Source organism: Tenrec ecaudatus, chromosome 6 (assembly GCF_050624435.1).
Source record: "Tenrec ecaudatus isolate mTenEca1 chromosome 6, mTenEca1.hap1, whole genome shotgun sequence".
NCBI lineage: Eukaryota > Metazoa > Chordata > Mammalia > Afrosoricida > Tenrecidae > Tenrec > Tenrec ecaudatus.
Window position 1 is genome coordinate 157,924,802 of NC_134535.1, and position 25,368 is coordinate 157,950,169.

The 25,368-nt window shown below is 40.8% G+C and overlaps 2 protein-coding genes across 2 annotated transcripts in view; one reads left to right on the forward strand and one right to left on the reverse strand.

Annotated features, from left to right (window-relative positions):
• KIN (Kin17 DNA and RNA binding protein) overlaps positions 1-13,820 on the forward strand; it is a 37,128-nt gene extending 23,308 nt beyond the window's left edge. Inside the window, exons 9-13 of the mRNA XM_075552407.1 lie at positions 1,564-1,614; positions 6,943-7,011; positions 7,721-7,820; positions 8,797-8,897; positions 13,097-13,820. Coding sequence (XP_075408522.1) covers positions 1,564-1,614; positions 6,943-7,011; positions 7,721-7,820; positions 8,797-8,897; positions 13,097-13,159 — 384 coding nt within the window. The 3' untranslated portion in view covers positions 13,160-13,820. The remainder of the gene's footprint in view (positions 1-1,563; positions 1,615-6,942; positions 7,012-7,720; positions 7,821-8,796; positions 8,898-13,096) is intronic.
• Positions 13,821-20,390: 6,570 nt separating this feature from the next.
• The window catches only part of ITIH2 (inter-alpha-trypsin inhibitor heavy chain 2), a 50,152-nt gene continuing 45,174 nt past the window's right edge, over positions 20,391-25,368 (reverse strand). Inside the window, exons 19-21 of the mRNA XM_075553403.1 lie at positions 24,916-25,088; positions 23,831-23,942; positions 20,391-20,538 (exon numbers count right to left, since the gene is read on the reverse strand). Coding sequence (XP_075409518.1) covers positions 20,391-20,538; positions 23,831-23,942; positions 24,916-25,088 — 433 coding nt within the window. The remainder of the gene's footprint in view (positions 20,539-23,830; positions 23,943-24,915; positions 25,089-25,368) is intronic.

Sequence of the window (25,368 nt, forward strand, 5' to 3'; positions counted from 1 at the left end):
ACTTGAAAAAATATGATTTTGGAGGATGGGGACGGAGGGGAAAAAGGAGCTGACAGCAAGGGCTCCATGGGCACTGTGTCTGCCTGAACCATTTTTGTGGTATTCCCCGATCTCAGAAAGGGAGGAAAGACCCCAAGCCAGTAAATATTATAACCAATCTGCTCAGAAAAGAAGAGGGCCCTTTCCTGAGTACACAGATGTAAGTGTTGTTATGGTTCAGAGATAGCCAAGTTGATACGGTGTCTATAATGAAGAAGAGGTACAAACAGGCCACTGTCCACTTAAGGAACTTCCACAACTGGTCGCAGTCCTTCCAGTGACGGAACAAATTCCTTTCTAGGCTGACAATTAGTCCTGGCCACGAGTTTCACCACAGAGGTAAACTATTACAGTGAACACATTTAATAGCAGGCGCGCCATCTCTGTGGGACATAACAGTAGCATGAGTCCTTCAACCCTTGGCGACTTTTTATACCGAGTCTCTCCAGGTCATCTGCCATGAGGACCCTTCTCCCAGAGAACCCATCTCCCTGCCTGGGTTTTAACTCCCGGTGATGCCCGGGGTCTCTGCTGCCACTTCGGGAGCACCCTCAGACGCAGATTCTTTTGCAAGCAGCCATCTCATGACTTGTCACCTCTTAGAAACTATTAATCTATTTGCTGTATAAATTTACCTACCCTGGATTTCATATGAAGAAAAACAGACCCCAAATCAACACACTAACAAACCCAGTAATAACAACAAAACACAGAAAGACTTCAACCCACAGAAAGCAGAAAATAATCAATACTAAAAAGAATTCAAAGTGCGCCTAAAGAGAGAGCAGAAGATGTTAACTTAGAGCCTAACTATACCTGTCTGAATTCACCTCCGCATGCACTCTGTCTCAGGGCAAGGCTACTTACGTCCCTGGTCCGTGGCCCCAGGGAATTCCGTGCAGGCTTACTCCCCGATGTGACCCACAAATGGATTTGGGCTTTCATTGGGGTTCATGTGAAGCAGGTGAGGAAGCGAAGGCATGACGGGCTGCAGTGGGCAGGCAGTGCTTTGTTTCTCTGGTCGTCATTTATTGACGCTTCTCTTGGTTGTATTTTCCTTCCTGGCTCTCACAAACTTTATTAGCATTATCCCACGGCCACAAAGTGCCATCGGACTGCGCCTTTTCATCCTGTGCGAAGTGTCTTTTAGTATTGTGCTTTATCACGTGAGAACAGCTCCTGTTTTCTGGTTTGGTGACAGTCACAGAAGAGGAAGCCGGGAGAGGGTCGTGTTGTAGTGTTGTATTGGCAGTTAGCTTTGCAGAGTTGACCAAATAGAGATTTTACTGCGTGTTCTCAGTCATTAACTTTTTTTTAATCCAAGGTTTATTTTGATCAAAAATTAGTTGCAAATACTGTTTTATTTTTATTTACAAGAGCGTTTGCATCATGGTTTTGATCCCCTGTAAAGTATATGTTTCGTGGCATTCTTTTGTTAACCACGTAGCATGTAACCAGGTGAGGTTTGGAATGAATTGGAGCTGGTGAAAAGATAACTTTATGAAGGTTTTATGTGTTCTATAGATCGAAGAGGAAAAGAAAAGAACTTCGCGCACAGACCACTGGCTGCAGCCTGTAAGTGTTCCATTGGAGTTTCTTCAGCTCCAGATAGACGCTAAGTGAGCGATCTACATAGCACTCAGTATAAACACTGACAATCCCAAACACCTGTAAGTGATTTAATGTCAATTTTTAATTTACAAGGAGACTTCAAAAATTTTGTGGAAACCAATGGAAAGAAAAAGAATTGGTTAAAGGCCCCTTGCATAGCTTGAGTGGATTTTTAATTTCATCTTTAAATATTGGTGGTATTCAGAAGATGGCTTTCTGTCCACAGATCAGTGATGCTCTGTGAGTTTGGGACTAAATCCATTAATGGGACCTTAAACTGAAGCCTGAAATTGTTTTTCATTTTTTCTTCTTCAAACAGTATTATTGACATATAATTCATATATCATACAATTCAGTAAGTTCAGTCACACCGAGAAGAGTTGTACAGTCATCACCATATTCGGTTTCTTCATTCCTATACTCAGTGTTGTTAGCTATTTCGCCCCAGCATCCCCTGCCATATACTCCCAAGGAGCCATTAAGCCAGTTACTATCACTATGGGTTTATGTTCAGTTTTGTTTATAAAACAAAGGTGGTGATTTTAAAAATGGAATTTCAAAGGTAGAAGTTTAATTGTAGAAATAGAGTATTATTAAAAAAGTGTTGCTACCAGAGTCCCAGTTGATACATACATGGGTTTACGGCACACAAACTTGTTAAACATGTCTGCCTTCAACCAGGAAGTTCAAGGCAGAGAGGTCAGCTCAGAAGCTGAGGGTTTCTGAAGGGGCAGTCTTACTAGATCTTCTTGAAGGACATCATATGATCATGAGAATTTATTAGGAAGAATTCCTCAGAAAATGGAAAAGTGCAGTGGTGAGGAAAAGCCTGGGAATGTGTTGCTGAGAAATCCCCACCCCTTCCCCCCTATTACAACACCATCCTTCGAGGATAGCAGGGGCTGTCCTGTGAGAATGTGTCCCTACAGCCCAGATCCGTGCACTGCATCTCCATCCAGGAATATACACTTCTGAAGTTGATATTTCTATCTCTCGAACCTTACCCCAAAGAATGTTGTGCACTTAGATTTACACCACACAAGGGCAGCTTCGCGAGATTCAAATCATGTGTTTAAGTGTTCTTTGAACTTCGCAAACAAAAAGACATCACAAGGGCCAGGATCTGGACTTCACATTTTGAGTCTTTAATAGAGGTTTCTGTGATTTGGCAGCACATCATTCTTTACTTACCATAGTGGGTTAATGAACTTAGAATATGTGTTTGTTGTTGCTATTAGGTGCCTTGGAATCCGTTTCAACTCATAACAACCCAGCCCTTTATAAAACAGAATGAGATATTGTCTGGTCCTGCAGCATCCTAGTGTTATGTTATTTTTAATATTATAAAGGTTGTAATAATATTTTTAATTAAAAAAGCCGGTTTTAACATTATGAGCCCAGGGAAGCCTTCCATTTTCTTATTTACTTAATTTTTAAATGACTGCTTATTGGCTCACTGTATGGAATTTACTGATGTGAAGTTTTCATGAAGCTCTCAGAGTACCTTGCCCCTGTCATGGAGTTGATTCTGACCTTTAGTTACTGTATAAGACAGAAGAGAATTGCTCTATAGGGTTTCTAAGACTGTCGATCTCTATGGGAGCAGACAGCCTTATCTTTCTGCTAAGGATTTGAACTGTTGACCTTGTTAACAGTCCAGTACTTAACCCACAGCATCACTATGCCTCCTCAAAGTATCTTATTCTTAATGAATTTATTTGATCAATAATAGCAGGCTGAAAAGTTTTATATATATATAATTCTTGATTTAAGAAATTAATTCAATAATAGCCTTGAATTACAGGCCAAGAAACTATTATATTCTAATTAAAATATTCATAGTCATTCTACCAGTTTGAGAATAATCCCGGTTATATGTCTTAGATTATGTCCTTATATATTGGGAAACATTCCTGCCTGGTGGTGATGTGATAGATCATGAAACAACTTGTCTAATATGGAAATTCCTCTTGTGTTACATGGAAAAAAGTACTATGTTTAAATTATTTTACTAATTCTCATAACCACTTTGCAAGGTGGTTACTGTTATTATTCTCATTTGATAGGTGAGGAAACTGATACAGTTTTCTCTGATGAGTAATTTTCTCATGGTCATTTAATGAGTGGAGAGCTAGGATTTCCTTGACAATGCGATTTGTTAGGTTGTATCTTCAGCTACTCAACTGTACTGCCTTAAGTACAGTTAAGTCATTGAGTCCATTGTTACTCATACCCCTGCAGGACAAGGCAGAACTGCCCCTGTGGGTTTCCGAGACTGAATCTTTCAGTAGAAAACCTTATTGTTCCCTCTCAGAGAGGCCGGTTGTTTTGAACCTCTAATGCACAGTGCAGAATAGCAGGTAACCCAGCTTAACGCCTAACCCGCTCTACTGCCCAGACGCCTTCTATCTTACTGAGTCGTCATAAACTCAAAGGTGCTTACATGGGACGGAAAATCTAATTTTCTCTCTTATACAATTAGCAAAGGAAACAAACTTCGTTTTTTTGTGTGAGTTAATGGTGTGTTTCTCCCTATCAGTTTCACATTCAAGTCATACACATTTTGTTTCATCTTACTGATTGCATTCCCTGCTGCCTCCCCGTGTTTCCTATTTCCATTTCACTATTTTTCCTAACCCTTCCTCCTGCCTTCTGAATTTTGTTCTTGGGTAAATGCTGCCCTTTGATCTCCAACAGTTGATAACTCTAAGCGGTGAGTACCTCACGAATGTGAGTGTTCCATTTATTGATCTTTTGTTTTACTGAAAATCGAGTCCTGGAATGAGTTCCTTCGCAGACCTCCAGGGGTGACGTCAGCACCACACTCTTGAGTGGAAGTTCCATCAGTCTACCCGACCAGTCAGCCAGGCCTTTTGCATGACTTTGAGTTTCGTTCCACATTTGTCTCCCATTCTGCTGAGGACTTTCTATTATGATCCCTTTAAGAGCACTGGTAGCTGGACACCATCTAGTTCTTCCAGTTTCAGTATCATGGAGACTAATGTTCTCATGGTCCTGTCCATTGGACTAATTTAAATAATTATTAACTAGAATTTCTTAGAGATTTTGAAAATATTTATGCTTCATACTACCCTAGTTTAATCTCTTGAGGTGAGTATCAATTTTCATTAATTTCCCAAGTGCTTCTGATGTCGCCCCCCTGGTTAATAACCATGGATTTAAAGGAAAAAAGGCGGGACAAAAATATTCAAAATTTTAATTAGTCTTAAAATTTTTTAGTCTAAAAAACTTTTTATATGGCTAATATTTCAATTGATTTTTATTTTATTTTGATGTCTTATATTGTAAATTCTGAGTTTTTTCCCTTAGCATTTCTTACTGAATGCTTATGTTGAAAGTGAATCTCCCACAAGCAATGTTCTACTGACTCAGCCTGAAATGGGCAATGTTTGTGAAAATTGCAAGCGGTGCATAGAGACAAGCTAGGTAGGCTTTATTTTTTTACCCAGAAAAGAAAAATTTTGAAGAGATCTATTGTAGGCAGGAGTCAAAAAGTATAACGATACAGTGAGTTGTCTTCAGCTTATTGTCGTTTGAATCCCTAAATGCCCTTGGGAGAAACCTAGCCCAGAAATCTGTTGGCTAACTCGGAAAAGCCACGGTGGCATTCCCTGGCTTCATTTAGAAAGTTCCGTTGGGTAGTCCCTCCCTGCCGTGGCTTCTAACCCTGATGGCAGAGTGCGCTGTGCGCCGGGCAGCTCTAAACTACCAGCTGCTTCAGGACAGAAAGATGTGGCGTTCTACTCTCATAATGAGTTGCTGCCTTAGAAACCCACAGGTGCAGTTCTGCCCTGTGCTACAGGGTTTTCCATAAGTTGGAATCAACTGATGGCAATGAGCAAGTAGTCCATAGGTGGTGCAAGTCAGGGTAAGCTGTTGGCTCCTCACTGACCCGTTGATGGCTTGGACTCACTCACCCAGCACCGACTCTGAAGACAGGCGTAGTGAACAGTTGTATTCTGTACACACGGGGCCGCCATGAGTCTGAATTCACTAGACCATTGTTAACCAGTAGGGGCTAAGCAACTTGACATGTTCTCTAAAGTTAGGTTCCTGCTATTAAATATCTTCCCCCCAAAGCTCGGACTAAACTTTTGGTAATATAGTTTTAGCATAGCTTAACCAGCGTACGGAGGCTTCCTGGTGATGCAGTGGGTTAAACATTGGGCTGCTAAGGGAAAGGTCCGCAGTTTGACCCCACCCGTCGGTCCCTGGGAAACAGCTAAGGTGACAGCTTCATGAAAATGGACAGTCTCAGGAAACCTGGTGACACAGGAGGCTCTGTGCACTGGACTGTGAACCATCAGCAGACACCCTGTGGAGCAGTGCTACCTGGTCCTGAGTCAAAATTAACTTGATGGATGTGTGTTTTTGTCTGGTTAGTGAATGAAGTACTTGTAATCTGTTATATTCACTGGAAGTAGGAAACTACAGAGTCGCCGCCCTGGGGAAAGCAGTCAGCTAGTCCCGGTTTCATTGTCAGCCTCGAGAAAGCTGGTCAGGAAAACCGCGAGGAAGGAACACATTCAGACTTAATTCATATGAGACAAGCCCAGACTCCTTGTCCCTTAGAGAATTGGATGCTCTGAAGAGAGATACTTTTAGCTAAAGTTAAATCTGGAAGAATCCTGTCTGTATTAAAAATTCAAAGCAACATAAGGAGAAAGTAACATGAAAAATGTCGTGCTTAAAATCCAGTGCAAATCCTTGCAGTTTCCTAGTGAGACCTTTGCAGTTTGAGTTTTTATCTTTACTGAATTCCAGCAGTTTAATATGTAAGGAACCTTTAAGTTCCTTGAGTGAAGAGAAAGAAAGATCCCACCTATGAAAGACAGGATGAGTTACTAAGATTTTACAGACGAAAGTGCTAGATTTCAAGAAACCTTCCCTATGGAAAGCAGCCGTGTGAGTGAGTGTGTGTCACACACACTTGGTAAATTGGTAACTGTGTTGAGTAAGAGAAAAAGAAGGCATGACAGTTTACCTACGAAATAATTTTGCCATTGTCGGAAAGGTTTAGAGTGCAGTAATTTCTATTCATTTTTATTTTGTTGATTCGACCGTTTCTACTTGTACAATTGATTATATCCTTCAAGTTAAGTACCTGTCCTCACCCCTCTTTTCTGAGTTGTCATTTCTCCCTTAAAATGACCTTGCCATCCCCTGGCTCATCTTTCTAGCTCTCTGTAACATCTTGTTCAGTAGTGCACATGATTTAGAATGAAGGAGTAAGACAAGATAATTTATGTCTGTCTTATTTTTGTTTCTCAGGAAATTGTTGTGAAAATTATAACCAAAAAACTAGGAGAAAAATATCATAAGAGAAAGGGCATTGTGAAGGTAAGGACTTGAAGCTCTGAATGGAATTTGTGGAAAAGCCGACGGGCGCATGAGAAGCCGTTTTGGGAGCCCCTTACGTGGGGCTGCATGGCCACTGTCATTGAGGTTCTCGACTGCTCCGTAAAAGCAAAGTTAAACTGATATTTGTTGGAAAAACCCTTCATTTCCAACCCTAGTGTACATTTAACCTTACTCTGGCTTCTTACTTGGACAAATCATCTACTAACCTCATCAATACATCTGGTACATGGCTTGGTAGTTCTTGATACTCCCTTTGCCAAATACAGGCAGTGCAGTTAACCCCTGCGGTCAAAGGATGTGGTTCTTGAGTTTTGCCTGATCTCGTAGGCATGGTTTTATTGTAGTTTATACGAGCACGCAGGTTGTTTGTTCCCTTTTGTTTTTCCTAATTTTTCTAGCACCTACCCTTGTACGTGCTTAAGTTGCTGTTCTGCTATATTTTAAGTGAGGCAAAACAACCCCTCTTGTTCTTTAGGGCTGAGAATCTTGCTTTAAGATCAGTAGCCTGTTATTCTTTGCAGTTGAATTGAGTTCTTGATTGAGACTCATATATTAAGAAATTGTAAATAGAATCTAGAAAATTGTGCCATTTTCAGAAGGAAATGACTTTTATTTTTAAATTTGAATATGATTTGTTTTTGCTTTTAAAAAATTATGTTTTTACAAAAGTTTTCATTTGATATGACAGGAAGTAATCGACAAATACACAGCTGTTGTAAAAATGATTGATTCTGGAGACAAGCTGAAACTTGACCAGACTCATTTAGAAACAGTCATACCAGCACCAGGTAAATCTTTTTTCAGTCATTTTATTGGGGACTCATATAACTCTTATCACAATCCATCCATCCATCCGTTGTGTCAAGCACATTTGCACATTTGTTGCCCTCGTCCTTCTCAGAACACTTGCTCTCCACGTAAGGAGCATAACCTCCTCATTATTCCCCCTCCCCCTTCCCCCACTCATGAGCCCTTGATAATTGATAAATTATTATTTTGTCATGTCTTACACTGCCCGACATCTCCCTTCACTCGCTTCTCTGTTGTCCGTCCCCGAGGGAGGAGGTTATATTTAGATCCCTGTAATGGGTTCCTCCTTTCTACCCTCCCTTCCCGGTATTGCCACTCTCAGCACTGGTCCTGAAGGGATCATCCGTCCTGGATTCCCTGTGTTCCCAGTTCCTATCTGTACCAGTGCACATCCTCTGGTCTAGCCAGACTTGTAAGGTAGAATTGGGATCATGATTGGGTGGGGGTGGGGGTGGGGAAGCATTTAGAAACTAGAGGAAAGTTCTATGTTTTATTGTTGCTACACTGCACCCTGACTGGCTTGTCTCCTCCCCGCAACACTTTTGTAAGGGGATGTCCAGTTGCCTACAGTTGGGCTTTGGGTCCCCACTCCACACTCCCTTGTATTCACAATGATATGATCACACAGGCTGGTGTGCTTCTTCCATGTGGGCTTTGTTGCTTCTGAGCTAGATGGCCACTTGTTTACCTTCAAGCCTTTAAGACCCCAGACGCTATATCTCTTGGTAGTTGGGCACCATCAGCTTTCTTCACCACATTTGCTTACACTCCCAATCTTTTTTTTTTTCTCCCAGTCTACTTAATGTATACACCATCAAAATGAATGATTTCATTCTTAGTCATTTTTTTTTACATGAAGCTTAAGGATGGTCATGGTTCCCCTTTTTAGGAATATGTGACATAATTGAGCCTTATTGGACTTCAGCATTAAATTTCATCTATTCTCTGTTTTAGGTAAACGAATTCTAGTTTTAAATGGTGGCTACAGAGGAAATGAAGGTACCTTAGAATGCATCAATGAGAAGACTTTTTCAGCTACTATACTTATCGAAACTGTAAGTATGTTTGCATCAAGACATTTTTAAAAACATCATTTCAATGGGGCCTCGTATAACTTACCACAATGCATATATAAATCCATTGTGTCAAGCACATTTGTACATTTGTTGCCATTATCATTCTCAAAACATTTGCTTTCTACTGAGTCCTTGGTATCAGCTCCTCACCTTTTCCCTTCCCTCCCCATGTCCCACCCTCATGAACCCTTGATAATTTATAAATTATTATTATTTTGTCATGTCTTACACTGTTCAGTGCCTCACTTCACCCATTTTTCTATTGTGAAGACATTCAAAAACATTTTTTATTAAAAGATCATTTTATTAGGGGTTCTTCCAGCTCTTATAACCGTCCATACAGCAATTGTATCAAGTATATTTGTACATATGTTGCTATCATTTTGCAAACATTTACTTTCTATTCATTTATTTGTATCAGCTCCTCTTTTTTCCCTCCCTCCCTCCTGACCCCTTGATAAATTATGCATTTTTAAATTTTCATATCTTACACTCACCACTGTCTCCCTTTCCCCATGGTTTCTGTTATTCCCCTGGGGTGCGGGCTGGTGGTTATATGTCCTTCATTGTGATCAGTTCCCCCTTCCTCCCCATCTCTCCCCACCTTCCACCTACCCTCCTAGTATCGCTACTTCCATTCCTGTTCCTGGATTCCGTGTGTTGTGATCTCTTATCTGTACCTGTACACATGCTCTAGTCTAGCCCTCAGTGAAAGGCAGGGCTGGGGTCATGATAGTGGGCGATCTGAAGCCTCAAGGAACCAGAGGAGTAATGTGTGTTTCATTGTTGCTATACTGTGCCCTTGTTGCCTCACTCTTTCCTTGTGACCCTTCTGTGAGGGGGATGCCCCACTGTCAACAGATGGGTTTGCTTTGAAAACATACCATTGTTCTTTTGTCATCAGTTTTTGTCTTTGTTTTATTTGAAGAGTTTGTTTCTTCTACGTGCCTTCGCTCCTATGGTTTGGGAGAAGGCACACAACAGAGAAGAGGATGCTTGGCTGTCCGTCCATAAGCTTCAGTTCCCCAATGATGGCCATCAGTAAAGCCTTTTATTCTCCAACAATGAAAGAAATACAACCGGAAAAGTACAATGTAGTGTAAATAATTTAAGAACTTATTATAATCCCCCATTACTAGTTTGATCTATTTATGAATTTTTATATAATATGTACAGTTTCGATTCCTTACTCTTTTTTTCCTCACACTTAATATAAAACATTTTGTGGAGCGGAGACCCAAAGCCCATCTGTGGACAATGGAACATCCCCCACGAAGGGACCAAGGGAGGGGGTGAGTCAATCAGGGTGTAGTAGAGCATCGATGGATCACACAATATACATCCGATCCCTTGAGGGCTCCTCACCCCCCACTACCATGACTCCAGTGCTGCTTCCCACTCTGGACTGGACGGGAGCATGTACATAGGTGTAGACAAGAGATACAGCCCACGATTCATGAAATCCAGCAACAGGGATGGGAATAGAGATAGCAAAAGGGTAGTGGGAAGGCGGGGAGACATGGGGAGGGAAAGGGGCACCAATAGCAATGAATGGCACATAACCACCCACCCCCATCCAGGGGGAAGAACAACAGAAACCAGAGGGGAAGGGAGACAGTGGTTGGGGTGAGATATGAAAATAATTAACAATCTATAATCTATGTAGGGGCCATGCAGGTGGGGGAAAGGGAACAAAAAGAGGAGCTGATCCCAAGGGCTTAATAGAAAGTAAATGTCCAGAAAAGAATGGTGGCAATGTATGTACTAATGTGTCGGATAACATGAGTTGTTAAGAAGCCCCAATAAAATGATCGATCTATATATATATGAATTAACATTTTGCTTAATGATTCACCTTCTTTCATGAAGCCTTGGCAGAGATCAGTAAAATAATTAATGTAAAGATCTCTGGTATAAATAAAATTAATGATTGACTTAGCACTGACAGGTTTTGTGAGTGAGGCCAAGTGAGGTCTAAGCGGTCTTCTGAAGAAATGAGCTTGCTCTACTCATTGTCTAGTTCTGTGCAGAACTCTTGGTGTACGGTACCCTGTCTCTCTCTGACCGGGTATCTCCGTGTCCAGCACAGTGATTTTTAGCGTTGGGGGCACGTGACCGTCCCCATGGCGAGCCTTTTGAGAGCTTGGGCTCTGCACTGTCGCACGTACCTGCCCACTCACAGATTCTCCTTGTGGAGTTCATAGCTTCCCCAATCTCGCCCATGGACCGGTTTCACATGTATCAGGAAGGTTTCCAGAAAAACCATTCAGCTTCTCATTTGAAAAGGGGCGCGTTTATGTAAATTAAGCTTTTCTCTGTCTTCCTGGATGAATGAATGTGTTTTGGAAATGAATCCATAGTACCATTTCAAGGGTCTAATTTAGCAGATTTTTAAAAAGATTTTTTCTCTTTGACATGATCCATATGAACCATGGAATAATTATTCATTATCAGATAATAGTTTATTAATATTAAATTTTATATCCTGCTTTATATTTTCATCTAAGTAGCATACAAAACAATTAATGGCTATTAAGGATTTTCTTTGTTCAATCGAGATGCCTTTGGCCCACAGTTCTTAAGATTTTGAGAGCTAATTGTCTCCATTATAAATCCACAGCTTCATCTTTATAATGCCTTAACCTCCCAAACAATAGTTGCTGTACTAGAGATGGACAATCCTGTTGTTGAGAGTTAAAGATATATGATACAGCACTTCAGTTTTCTAAACAGAATTGGGCAATTAGGAGAAAAGCAAGTTTCTGCTCTTTCTGAAGACAACTTGCTAAGACACCTTACTTTAATTCTTTAGCCCCATGTACTGCCATAGAATGAATTTATATGCCTCCACATGAAAAGCGTTTTGATTATGAAGCAAACTGTACCTTTGAAAAAGAAACCCACCTGCTGAATGTTTCTCTAATTTTTTCTGTAACCTGCCCACATAATGCATGTTATTGTTTGGCCCCAAGTCTTGTCTGAGTCACTGCCACAAAGCACATGTATGTTTTAATTGATTTCTCTTGCTATTTCAAAAATATTTAGTGTCAGTTGTCGTATTTGAAATTTGCTAATAGCTAGTATTCAAAATCACTCTTAACTTTCTAAATTATTTGTTTAATTGCCCAAATCTATGGCATTCATCTCATTTCCTGGATTTGTTGCTCTTTAATAAAAGTATAATTGACTTTTAAATCCGCCACTGAAAAATGCAAGCTGGGTCATACTTTACCTGGAGGCTTTTTCCCTTAACTAAATCATTATTGTATATTGGAAAAGCATTTTCTTATTAAATCATTTTATTGAGGGCTCGTACAACTCTTATCACACAATCCATCCATCCATCCATTGTGTCGAGCACATTTGTACATTTGTTGCCATCATCATTCTCCAAACGTTTGCTTTCTACTTGAGCCCTTGCTGTCAGCTCCTGATTTTCCCCCTCCCTCCCCACTCCCCCTCCCCACTGAGCCCTGGATAGTTTATACATTATTACTGTTGAGTCGTGTTGTGTCTTGGGGAAGCATTTCTGAAGGAAGGCTGTGTTTTCTCAGATGTTAACTTCTCATTCTGAGCGAGCACGTGGGTGCTCTTCACTGGGGAGAGGCTTTCTCCAAGTGATTTGTAGCTCAAAGCTCACCCTTCTTCCACATGTGCTTTCTTGGGTGGTCCTGTAGACTTGCGCCAGGCAGGCCAGGAGGAAGGGAGGGAACGGGAGGGATATGGAGCGCATCACTCGGTTTGCTTGCATGGTCTAGACCTCTACCACAGGCCACATCTAACCATGCTCAAGGGGAGCTAGGAAATGCAGTAACTGTTTATCCAAGGAGCAGAAGAAATACTGAGTGGCCAGGGAAATCTGTCACCCTGCCTATTATTGGAACCGCTTAGAATTCTTTCAAATAGCATGGAAGGAAATATGGTCGTTCACAACAAGAATGCTAGGGATGACTTTTTAAAAGTAAATTACATATTGACATGTGGATAAAGTGCTAATAAAACTTAAAAAATGATTAAATAGGTGAAAAAATAATTTATAAAAATATAGAAATATTTGCTACTTTAGTAGTACTTTCTAGAAATAGGAAAGGTAAATATATCCATAAGTATGAAGCCATGATTACATCTTCTAAGTACATTTATATTCTTAACCTTTTAAATTTTTATTTTATTTTTAGGGCCCTTTAAAGGGACGCAGAGTTGAAGGGATCCAATATGAAGACATTTCTAAACTTGCCTGAGTTTGAAAATTTGTCAACAACACATTAAAATCCAAAGCATCAAATTGGTGTTCTCGAAAGCATTATGAAACTCTACTGTGTTAGGGTATATCTTTTGTATTAAAATAAATGAATTTATTTAAATATTTCTGTATAGTTGTTTAGCTGAACTTATATAAAATTATGTCTTATGATATAGCGAACTGTGTAACTTTGTCCTTGTTTTGTTCCTTTGTAGTATATTTGCAGTTTTTGTGATCTTTTATTAAAAGGATATTATTATAAAGTGTTTTATACAAAACAATTTAGAATCGTAAGAGGAGGAAATGCTTTACATGTTCTACATCTATATTTTCAGTAGTGTTTGAAATATAAATTAATACTATAAATTTTGAAAGTTTATGTAATTCACATACTGTACAATTTACCCCTGTCTTTAGTTTTCGATATATTGGCTCAGAGGAGTTGTACAATCTTCACTGTTATCTAATTGTTGTGCATTTCTTCATCCCCAAAAGGAAACTCTGTAGTCATTTGCAGTTAACCCCTAAGCGTGTGTTTCAGCACGCCCTGGCAACCACTAATCTCTTCTCTGCCTCTGGATTTCCTACTCTGAACATGTCATATAAATGGCATTATACAATATGTGGTCTTTTTGGCTTCTTATAATCTTTTCAAGATTTGTGCATGTTGTAGCATATCTCAGCTCTTCATTCCATCTTACAGCTGAATAATACTGTATACATTTTACTGTATACATACATGACATCTGTTTATCCATTCATCAGGTCATGGACATTAGATTTATTCCTGGGTTTGGGCTGTCAGATAGTGCTGCTATAAACGTTCATGTGAAATATGTTTTCATTTTCTTGCGGATCTAACTTAGAAGTAGAATTGCTGAGTTTCATGGTAACTGCTCATTTTGAGGAACTACCAGACTTTTCGAAAATGGTTGTGTTGTTACATTGCCTCCAGTGACCAACAGTTGCTGTCAAGTCAGTCGTACCCATGTGGGTCCCAGGTGTGTCCGAGTAGAGCATAGCATTTTAGTGGGTGATTTTTTATAAGTAGACTGAGTTGTCTTCATTAGTGTTCTTTATTTTACTAATATCCATTGCAATGACTACACAGAACTCAGACAAAATTTATGATTAAAAGGTTTATTGAGCAAGTTAAGTTGTAATGCCAGTGAGAAATTCCCAGGGTTGAGTTGCTCTTCTGCCATGCCTGCTAATAACTGCCCAAAGGGCATACCACTCAGCTAGAAACCCCGCCCCAAAGGCCTTTCAGTTAAAGCTCCAGAGGTAAGCAGCCCCAGCTCCCTGAATTCAGTTTCTGGGGACATGCCACTCCCGTAAGTCTCAGCCTGCAGGCACACAGCGCCACTTCCCCGATTAATTGCCCAGAGGCACCCGGCTCTGTAAGTGCGCCCCCTGCACCAATGCACTCAGCTTTACTTGCTCTGTGGACTGGGAAGTCCAGGGTTCTGGTCCATCTTGTGGCTTCCGGTTCTGCCGCCGCTCCTCTGATGTTACAGCTGTTGTCTGAATCCAGTTCTCTGCAGAGAAATCTAGGGTGGGGGGAGGCGCTCCTCTCTGAGCTCGTGCTGTTAGTGATGTGTCCTGCTTCTCAGAGCGGTCATGTTGTACACAGCAGGATGGTGCGCCCGTTTGAAGTTACAGGTGAATCCTGTCACTGTCTTCACCTTACCAGACCCATGCGGGGAAGGTCATTTGGTGAGAGAGCTTGGCCAGAAGAGCCACGCTAAATAATCCATTGCCCTGCATAAACCACCAGACCTTTTTACGCACAGTCCCTCTGGGTGGATCTGAACCGCCAACCTTTCCGTTAACATCATGAGCGCTTAGCTATTTATACCCAGGTTTTAATGGTGAGCTATACATTTTTAACATATGGGATAGTGTATTACATAGGAGTACAAAACAAGACCCGTGTCATACTTGCTTATGCAAAAAATAAGAGTTTTCCTAAAAACAGTACTGGTTCTGTGGGGTCAGAGTATAAACAGCAGGTCTCTGCATCCCTTTCTTCCTCTTTCTTAGCTCGATCCGCAGTCACTCCTTGTGGCAAGGTGACTACCGATATCTCCAGGTTTACATCTTAACCGGTGAAAAACGACGTGATAGTTCAAACAAAAGACCTAGAACAGTCTAACTGCACACATCTGGACCATCCTCTAAGTAAGATTGGACTATACTGAGTGGGAAGGGGCCTGGTGGTGTAGTGGATTACGAATTGCACTGTTAACTTCTGGGCCAGCGCTTCTAAGTAACCAGTTGCTCTGAGAGCAAAAGATGAGGCTCGTTGCTCCCCTAAAGATTTAAAGTCTTAGTAGCTAGCAGAAAGGAGCAGTTCTACTCTGTCCTACTGGGATGCTGAGTCAGAAGCATCTCAAAGGTAGTGTGTTTGAGTTGTCATTTTAATCCATACTAAGTGGCCAGACCCGATTCATAGGCCAACCCCTGAGTCAGCTCTCGGGCTAAGAGGTAGGGGGAAATGAATCAGAAGATGGGGACGTAGATGCTGGTAAGTAGAAACAACCATTGGAGCGAATATAAAGAACAGTGTAGGATGGTAGTACCTTTACAGAGAGCCCTTCCTAGGTGAATGAAGGTGTTTGAGAAATGGCAACATCGTGTCGTGGAAAGGGTCTAGGTTTAGAGTTGGGCCACTTGAGGTTGATTTTGGCCTTTTCACTCTAATAAAGTTAACGTTGAATTTCAATGGCTTAATCTGTAAATTATCGAAAAGAATGTCTTTGCAGAGTTGTGAAAACCACAGGACATGTCTCGAAGATGCCATATAATACTAGGTATTTAGTAAGTGGCAGTGAGTGTTGCTGACAGAGGGAGGCAACAATAATATTTGACTGGAGAGTTTTAAAAAGATTAGTCCCTGATAATGAAATAAAACATGGCAGATTTTATATATGCCCCCCCACCAAACGAAGATGTTTGGAGTCAATGGTTTTGATTCATACAAAAAACACTTCATCTCTACCTCCTAATTATTATTTTTGTTTTGTTTTTTAAATTTAAATCATTTTATTGGGGGCTTGTACAACTCTTATCTCAATCCATACATACATTCATTGTGTCAAGCACATTTGTACATTTGTTGCCATCATCATTCTCAAAACATTTTCTTTCTACTTGAGCCCTTGGTATCAGCTCCTCATTCCCCCCCCCCCATGAGCCCTTGATAATTTACAAATTATTATTTTATCATAGCTTACACTTTCCGACATCTCCCTTCACCCACCTTTTTGTCCATCTCCTAGGGAGGAGATTACATGTAAATCCTTGTAATTGGTTCCTCCTTTCCACCCCACCCTCCTGGTAGCACCACTCTCACCACTGGTCCTGAAGGAATCCTGTCCTGGATTCCCTGTGTTTCCAGTTCTTGTCTGTTCCAGTCAGTGTGCATCCTTTGGTCTAGCCAGATTTGTAAGGTAGAATTGGAATTGTAGTGGGGGGTAGGGAAAGGAAGCATTTAAGAACTAGAGGAAAGTTATGTGTTTCATCGATGCTACACTGCACCCTGAATGACTCATCTCCCTGCTACCCGTCTGCACAAGGATGTCCAGTTGTCTGCAGATAGGCCTTGGGTCCCCATCCAGCACTCCCCTGCATTCATGATAAGATTTTTTTCTTTGATGCCTGACACCTGATCCCTTCGATACCTCATGATCACACAGGCTGGTGTGCTTCCATGTGGGCTTTATTGATTCTGGGCTACATGGACCTCCTAATTCTTTACTCCAGCATCCTTTTGAAAGCATTAAGTAGTAGCACACTTTAGCTTACATTCAATGAAAAAAATATCTCAAGCACAAAATATAATTGTAAAATTTTGAACACTGCCTTTAAGTTCTTAGACGTCAATGGTGGCTATGTTGAGCAAAATGACTTTTAAGATAGTCAAAATAAAGTCTTGTATTGATTTATTATTTTCTCTTTCTTCTTGAAGCTTCACAAACTTGGGTTTACTTTTAACAACTTGCTTGAGATCATACCTAATATACTGTCATTGCTGTCCTGGAAAGAAAAATGCCCTGAATTTTCTCCCTTGAATGTCATTGAATCCCATTCCCTTGTTTATGGATTTATTCTTTGCCTTGTGGCATCTACTTCTAACCGCCTATTATTGTTGGCTGACGCCTTTGAATCAAACGCATTCAGCAGACAGTTGCCTCTGGTACGTAAGGGGTGAACTGTTCCAGAGATGGAACAGTGAGAAGAGACGTCAAGGCAAGATGCCTGGTGTAGTGCGATGGACAGTGTTCAGTGAACTGATACACACACATAGTAGTAGGGCGGTAAAGAGAAACGTTGTAATCTGGAACAGCAAATTTCAAACTGCTGTATCTCGGTAAGAGCAAGGTCACTCAGTAGATTATTCAGTAAGTTACCTGATGTCGTTAAGCTGAGATTCCTACAGTAGTTAAATGGAATTGGAGGCTTGAAAATACACATAAAGTATCCTTGATCATAAGGCTTACTGGCAGGACCACAGCGATAGTGTTCACTGGAGAATGGAATTGTTTTTACCATTAAAGGAAAACATCCCTGAATTTTCTTTCTCTTAGGTGGCTATTTCATAAATCACCCATGTAGACCTGGCCAGTGTGGGGAAAAAAGTAATAAAAATGATACTAAATCTTAACAGATAGCTAGGTACTTTTAATTTTGCTTTTACTGGGTCTTTCCAGTCTATTTCTTTTGAGAATTAGGCTGAAGAGAAGTCTCCACTTTTTATGCTAGTAAGTGTTCCTTTAAATCATGCCAAGTTATTTGCATAAGACCTCATAGGAGGGGGCAGTAAAATAACTCCTGACCCATGGTTCATTTTTATCAACACTGAGGGAGTCCTTGTTTAATTCTCTTAATTATTTCTTTGTTTCTTTATAGTGATTGAGTTTTCTCACCCTCAGGGGGATACAACACAACAACCTCACTGCCATCAAATGGAATCTGACTCAGATGGGACCCTTATCAGCCAGAGGGGAACTTCCCCTATAAATTACCAAGTTGAACGCTTGGCAGGAGTCGACTTCTCATCTTTCTCCTGCAGAGCAGCTGCTGGCTTTGAACAGCAGACCAATGCAAACCACTACTCCGCCAGAGCCCCGACCTTATGAAAATGAACTTAATTAAAAAATAATTTAAATGATATTTATTTTAATTATTATGCATTTATATATTTAACTATTAATTTAAAAATAATTTTAGCATAACTTTATTGGGGGCTCATACAACTCTTATCACAATCCATACATACATCACTTATATAAAAGCACATTTGTACATTCATTATCCTCATCATTCTCCAAACATTCGTTCTCCACGTTAAGTCCCTGGCATCAGTTCCTCATTTTTCCCCTTCCCTGTTCTCCCCTCCCTCATGAACCCTTGGTAATTTATAAATTATTATTTTGTCATATCTTACAGGCCCAGATGGGCTATAACGTAAGCAATGCAAGTCGACAGAATCTACCAGCCTCAAACTAAAGTGATGTGTGTACCAGGTCTCGAAGGAGCCTCAAGCTCTAGTGACAGGGTCCATGGATTGGCCTGGCCCACAGGTAGTGTAGCTCACAGGTTGAGGCAGAGAACTAGCTACAGAAGCAGCGCGCATGCTCCAGTACTCTGATCACCAGAGAGCAAGAGGGGGGGGGGGCAGTTTTTGCAGAGCCATTTATCTCTTTGTCCCCCAATCAAACTGACCTGATTAAGCCCACATGCTCCTATTGGCCAGATTGGCACAATAAATCTACTCATCAAAGTGTGAAATTTAGCTCACAGGCTGAAGAAGCTTCCAGAGAATCTGGGATTCTGATTCTCTCAGAATTCATTGATAGTAATACCGTTGTATGCAATTAGCCATCAGAGCTAGTATCCCAGTGATTTTAAATCTGCGAAGAGCAACAGAATCCCTGAGGTGATCTTTTCACAATGTCAGGGAGTCACTTAATGTGATTATAATTCATTAGGTAGAAACTGACCCAATTGTATTATACTTGATCTGGAGAATAACTGAATAGAATGAGGTTAATCCACTAAGACATCAAGAATCTGGAGGGAATCTTGGCCATTGTACTATGGAATCACAGCTACTTTGGCAAGGCTCTCTCTAAGTGGTGTTAGAATTTTAGTACAGGAGTACCTGGGAGATACTGTATATTCATTTCCAGACCACTGGCATCCAGCCAAATACCACAACAAACAAATCAAATATCAAAGCGAGACACATGCTTCTTTGGTCCCCAAGGGCACACAGTGCACTTTTGGTTCCCAAATGACCAAAAGGTCAACAGTTCAACTCCACCAGGTGCTCCACAAGAGAAAGACTCACAGCCTTAGAAACTCTCGAGTCATATTGACTCTGTGGTGGTCGGTTAGGTTTGGTTTGGTTTTGGGCAAACCATTATCTCTATTAAAGGTCTCTATTAAATTATGAAAAAGTTGGAACTATTGTGAGAATGACCAAAGTGTGACTCAGAGATATGAAGTGAGCACATTTGTATTGGAAAAAAGACCCACTATCTGCAAAGCACACACAATAATCAATGCACAATAAAAGGAGATGTGCCTGTATGTCTTAGCTACAAAGATCATTCCACGCTCCTCATTCCACGCTCATCAATGACTTCTCTCAACTGCACTGACTGGGAGCCCTGAGGGCGTGATGGGTTACAAGGTGGACTGCTAACTGCAAGGTCAGCCGTTGGAAATTGCCGGCTGTTCCGAGGGATGAAGATGACGTTTTCTGCTCCTATAAAAAGTTACAGTTTCAAAAAAAAAAAAAAAAGTTACAGTTTCAGAAACTCTGTCCTACAGGGTCACGATGAGTAGGAATCAATTCAGCAGCAAGATTGTTATTTTGCTTTGTTTTTAAATTGAACTTTCCATATAGCTGAGACCCTAAAACATACTCTATTGGCAAGGCTGAGGATCTGACACTCAATAGTACATAGCAAGATCACAAGAAATGCCAAATCTGGAGGCCAGGTTTTCTGTACATCTCCCTGTTTTACACACCCTACAGCTGAAAATCCAACAACATCCTTAAGTATCTTTGCAAAGTATTTATTTATTTATATATTGTATGATGTTCTATAAACTACCACAAAGTATGGTTACCTTTTGATTACCGAAGAACAGCGACAAAGTGACAGAGAAAAATTGTATTTATATAAATGAATTCCAAAACTTTATTTAGAAAACTCTTACAGCCGTTTAAGATAACTATAGAGGCGAGGCACCAGGTAATCCTTGTAATGTCCATCGATGAAACCCTTTCCACTGTTATGCACAAACCAGCAGGGGACATCCGTTCCAAACACTAGATCAGTTCTGTAGTCTTTCTGTAAGCCTCTGCAAGGTGAAGGATACGCACAGTCAGGGGAGAGACCAAGACCTGGTTTTCAATCACCATGTGTCCTCTCAATTCACTCATCTTTTAAAGAAAACCAGTCTCGGTGGCAAGTAATTCATGAACCATTCATACAACTCAATGCTTTAAATATATAAAAGGGTTATGCATTCCATTCATTCCTGCTCCCATCCGTTCTAACTCCCTAAGTTGAATGAAGCATCAGAACCTGGCGATAAGTATTGGAATGACCTAGAATAATTATTTCACACTTAGATAATTCAAGTAACCCAGCTGTGCAGTGATGAATGGTTTCATGTGGCTCTTCTAGCCACAGTCTTCATATCTCCCCCCAGATCACGGGATGGGGCCATATTCAGATACCTGGCTAGGCCCTTGCTGATTGAGTTTATGAAACTATAACATGGGGATTGGGGCTTTATGAACTCTCATGTGGGCGATGGTCAGTTTTGCCACCCCACTGGGTTTAAAATGAGTATCTCAGAAGCAGGACGGGAGAGCTCACTGCCATGAAGAAAGAAAAGTCAGGAGTAAGCTGTGTCCTCTGGACCCTAAAGGCTTAAAAGGCTGCTAACTTCAAGGTCAGTAGTTCAAAACCACCAGCTGTTCGGCAGGAGAAAGATGAGACTTTCTATTCCCATAAAGAGTTACAGTCTCTGAAACCTACCAGGGCAGTTCTACCATGACCTATAGGCTTTTTCTGAGTTGGAATTGACTCTCTGAGAAGCTTCCTCAATCCAAGAGCTGTGATCTCAGAGGGTTGGTGGCACCAGAGGCAGCAGAACATGACCCAGGATGGCAGGCTTCCTGACCCACAGAGCAAGTAAAACGATTGTCTTCAGCCCAAGGCTCCCTTGTAGAGTAGGATGCTTCCAGGAGCGAGAGGCAAGCACCAGGGCTGAGGCGTCTAGTGGAGTGGTGTTCCTTCTAGGCATTTATCAGCAAGGCTAAAAGAGCTTTGTAAGTGTCGGAAATCTATATAATTACACATAGCCCACAGGTCACCCCAGTCTCAGTATATGTATCCGGAAGTGCTCCCATTAGCAGAAATGGTAATCCAATATTTGCCTCCTGACATTAGCTTATTATAGATGCTCTCGTACCAACTTCAAATAACTTTATTAAGTGATTCAGACCACTTCTTTCTTTTAAAAAAAATTTTACAATCATTTTATTGGGAGATCTTACAGATAATATAACAATACAGAATTCAATTAGATCAAGCATAATTGTAAAATTGTGGTCACCGTCATTTTCAAAACATTTTCTTCTTGAACTCTTTGATATCAGCTCCCCTTAGCAAAACTTTACTTTCTTTCTTGTTTGTTTGTTTTTTGTAGGACAAACTCTGTTGTTTGTTTTTTTTAATTCTTTAAAAAGCATTTTATTGGGGGCTCATACAGCTCTTATCATAATCCATATATACATCCATTGTGTCAAGCACATTTGTACATATGTTGCCAACATCATTTTCAAAATATTTGCTTTCTACTTGAGCCCTTGATATCAACTCCTCATTTTTCCCCCTCCTTCCCCGCTTCTCTCTCCCTCATGAACCCTTGATGATTTATAAATTATTATTATTATTTTGTCATATCTTACGCTGCCCGACATTTCCTTTTACCCATTTTTCTGTTCATCCCCCAGGGAGAGGATTCAGACTGACCACTTCTTCCATGTTCAATAATGTTTATTGATTTCTTGATTGATTTCTTGACTGCTCTCTAGTATGCTAATAGGTGAGTAGTATGCTCACCAAGAGATTTTTTGTTTACAAATCTATTTTTGCTGGACTACTGATTGAAGCTTTATGATGTAACTACTATTATAATATAATATAGTTTAATTCCATATCAGGAAGTCTGACATTCGTATCATTTGAGTTATCTTTAAGAAAGCAAAATTGGCTGCTTTGTAAAAATTCTAAGTAAGGAAACAATGCTAAAAATGATAAATTTAAAAGTTGTACACATGGCATACTTTTCAAATCTCTATGATATCTTCAAAAGGAGCTTTATTATAGGGTTTGTTTAAGAAAAAACACTCAACAATGCATTCAGTAGATGCATAACCTTCAAAAAGCAGGTTCTGTCATACATTCATTCTCACTCACAATGGTACATAGTAATTTTAATAATTCCCTATTTTCCAATGATCCAATTTGTCACCATAACGCTTCTAATATATGTAGATGAGAACAACTGATAAATATGCTTATTGGTCTTGGCATTTTATGACACATTTCATATCTAGTCTTTTTTTCATATCTAGCATTTATTCGTATTTAAAGATGAGCTATCTAGTGTCTGGGGTCTTTAAGGCTTGAAGGTAAACAAGTGGCCATCTAGTTCTGAAGCAAAAAAACCCACATGGAAGTAGCACACCAACCTGTGTGATCACGAGGTGTCGAAGAGATCAGGTATCAGTCATCAAAGAACAAAAAATCATATCATTGTAAATGAAGGGGAGTGAGGAGTAGAGACCCAAAGCCCATCTGTAGGCAACTGGATATCCCCTTACTGAAGGGTCGCAGGGAGGAGACAAGCCTGTCAGAGTGCAGTGTAGCAACAATGAAACATACAACTTTCCTCTAGTTCCTAAATGCTTCCTTCCCTGCCTCTCTATCAAGATCCTAATTCTACCTTACAAATCTGGCTAGACCAGAGGATGTACACTGGTACAGATAGGAACTGGAAACACAGGGAATCCAGGACAAGATTCCTTCAGGACCAGTGGTGAGAGTGGCAATACCGGGAGGGTGGGGTAGAAAGGGGGAACCAATTACAGGGATCTAGATATAATCTCCTCCCTGGGGGTCGGACAACAGAAAAGTGGGTGAAGGGAGAAGTCAGACAGTGTAAGACATGGCAAAATAATAATAGTTTATAAATTCTCAAGGGTTCATTAGGGACAGGTTGTAGGGAGGGAGGGGGAAAATGAGGAGCTGGTACCAAGAGCTCAAGTAGAAAGCAAATGTTTTGAGAATGATGATGGCAACAAATATACAATTGTGCTTGACACAATGGGTAGATGTATGTATTGTGATAAGAGTTGTATGAGCCCCCAATAAAGTGGTTTAAAAACAAATAAATAAAGATGAGTTATCTACAGTGTCTTTCATGCAAAAGTATACAGGCATCTATCTGTTCCTAATGCATGATATAGTTTGAGGGGTGTCATGCTAGGGGGAGCTTTTCTTGCTCTTGGACTTCGGTATGTGGGTCAACCTGAATAGCCCTCCTTTGTGTTGCTTCCCTGTGTGCTGAGGCTTACCTGGTGACAGTCAGCTTGTGTCCTTTCACTTCCATGCTTGCCTCCGGCTTCTTAGGGTTCTTTCCCGGCCTCTCATTGAAAACATGTATCTTGGGCTCATGCATGAACTGGCCTAGGGAAAGAGTCCAGACATTGAATCCACAGTTCAAAGACAGGCTCTTGAGTCACGCTATACTTTGGACTTTTAGGGTAAACGCCATGTTGGAAAGAGTTGGAAGCAGAAATTGGGAGAGGTGGGGTGCTCTCAGAAGGGCAGCCCTGCTAACCCAGCCAGGCTCTGCGGGAGAAAGGTATGGCTGTCAGCTCCTATGGGTCACAACCTGGGAAACCCTGTGCCCCAGTTCTCTACGGTCCTTTTGGGTCACTCCGAGAGGGACTCAACTCAACCACTGTGGGTTCGGGGTGGCTTTTATGGTGACTTTAGATATAAAGTAAAAGCAATCTGATATATATAAAAGCAATCTTCCAAATCTACCAGTAAAAGCAAAGCACTGATGGGAGTGGGGGGAAGGTTAGCATGTAAAAGTGTCACTCGAATCATAGAAATGAGGTTTGATTGTGATGTCATATTCTTAAATTGGACCCTAATCCTAGAAAACTAGGGAATATTCACCTCTCTCTCATTGAAACAATGATTTAGCCTAAACTGAAAATACATCTCTCCCGGTGACCTTTCCTTTCTCTTAACCTGGCAGCCCTGGTGGCATTTGGCTACTAACCACAATGTTGGTGGTTCAAGTTCACCCAGAGGTGCCTCGGAGGAAAGTCCTGGGGATCTACTTTCAGAAGAACAGAGCGATTGCCAACCCTATGGAGCATCAATTGACTCTGCGACCTACCGGATCACCATGAGTCAGCATTGGCTTGGGTTTTAGATTTAACATCCTATCTGTGATTCTTGAATTCTGGTTCAGGGAACACCCTGTCTGGAATGGTAGATGGTCCGCCTGTACAGGTCTGAGCCATCTCCATCATCAGTAGGTTAGCTCCTTTCTGTGCCATTTCCCCATTTTTCACTACTGTCATCCAAAAGTCACGAAAGCCTAGATTGTTACGCCCACTTGCAGGGTGGTTTAATACTTTACCTATTAGTCCATGAACACTGGGTGAAAACTTGTTTGTAGGGGGAATGTAGATCCCCAAAAAGTCTACATTGATTGGATGTTTCTTCCAAACACGATGCAGCAAAACTGTGAAGGACATCTCTTTATCCAGGGTGATAGTCACAGATTTTCCTTTCTTCACTGAGACAAGCACCCTAGAGTGAAAGTCAAAAAAAGGAATTGACTACTGCAGAACAGGCTCTTTTTTTCTTTCTTAAAGACAATTTCTGAGGGGCTCTTACAGCTCTTGTAACACTCCATACACCCATTATATCAATCACATTTGTACATATGTTGTCATCATCATTGTCTTTCTTTCTTAAAATCATTTTATTGGGGGCTCATACAACTCTTATCACAATCCATCCATCCATCCATCCATCCATCCATCCATCCATCCATCCATCCATCCATCCATCCATCCATCGGGTCAAG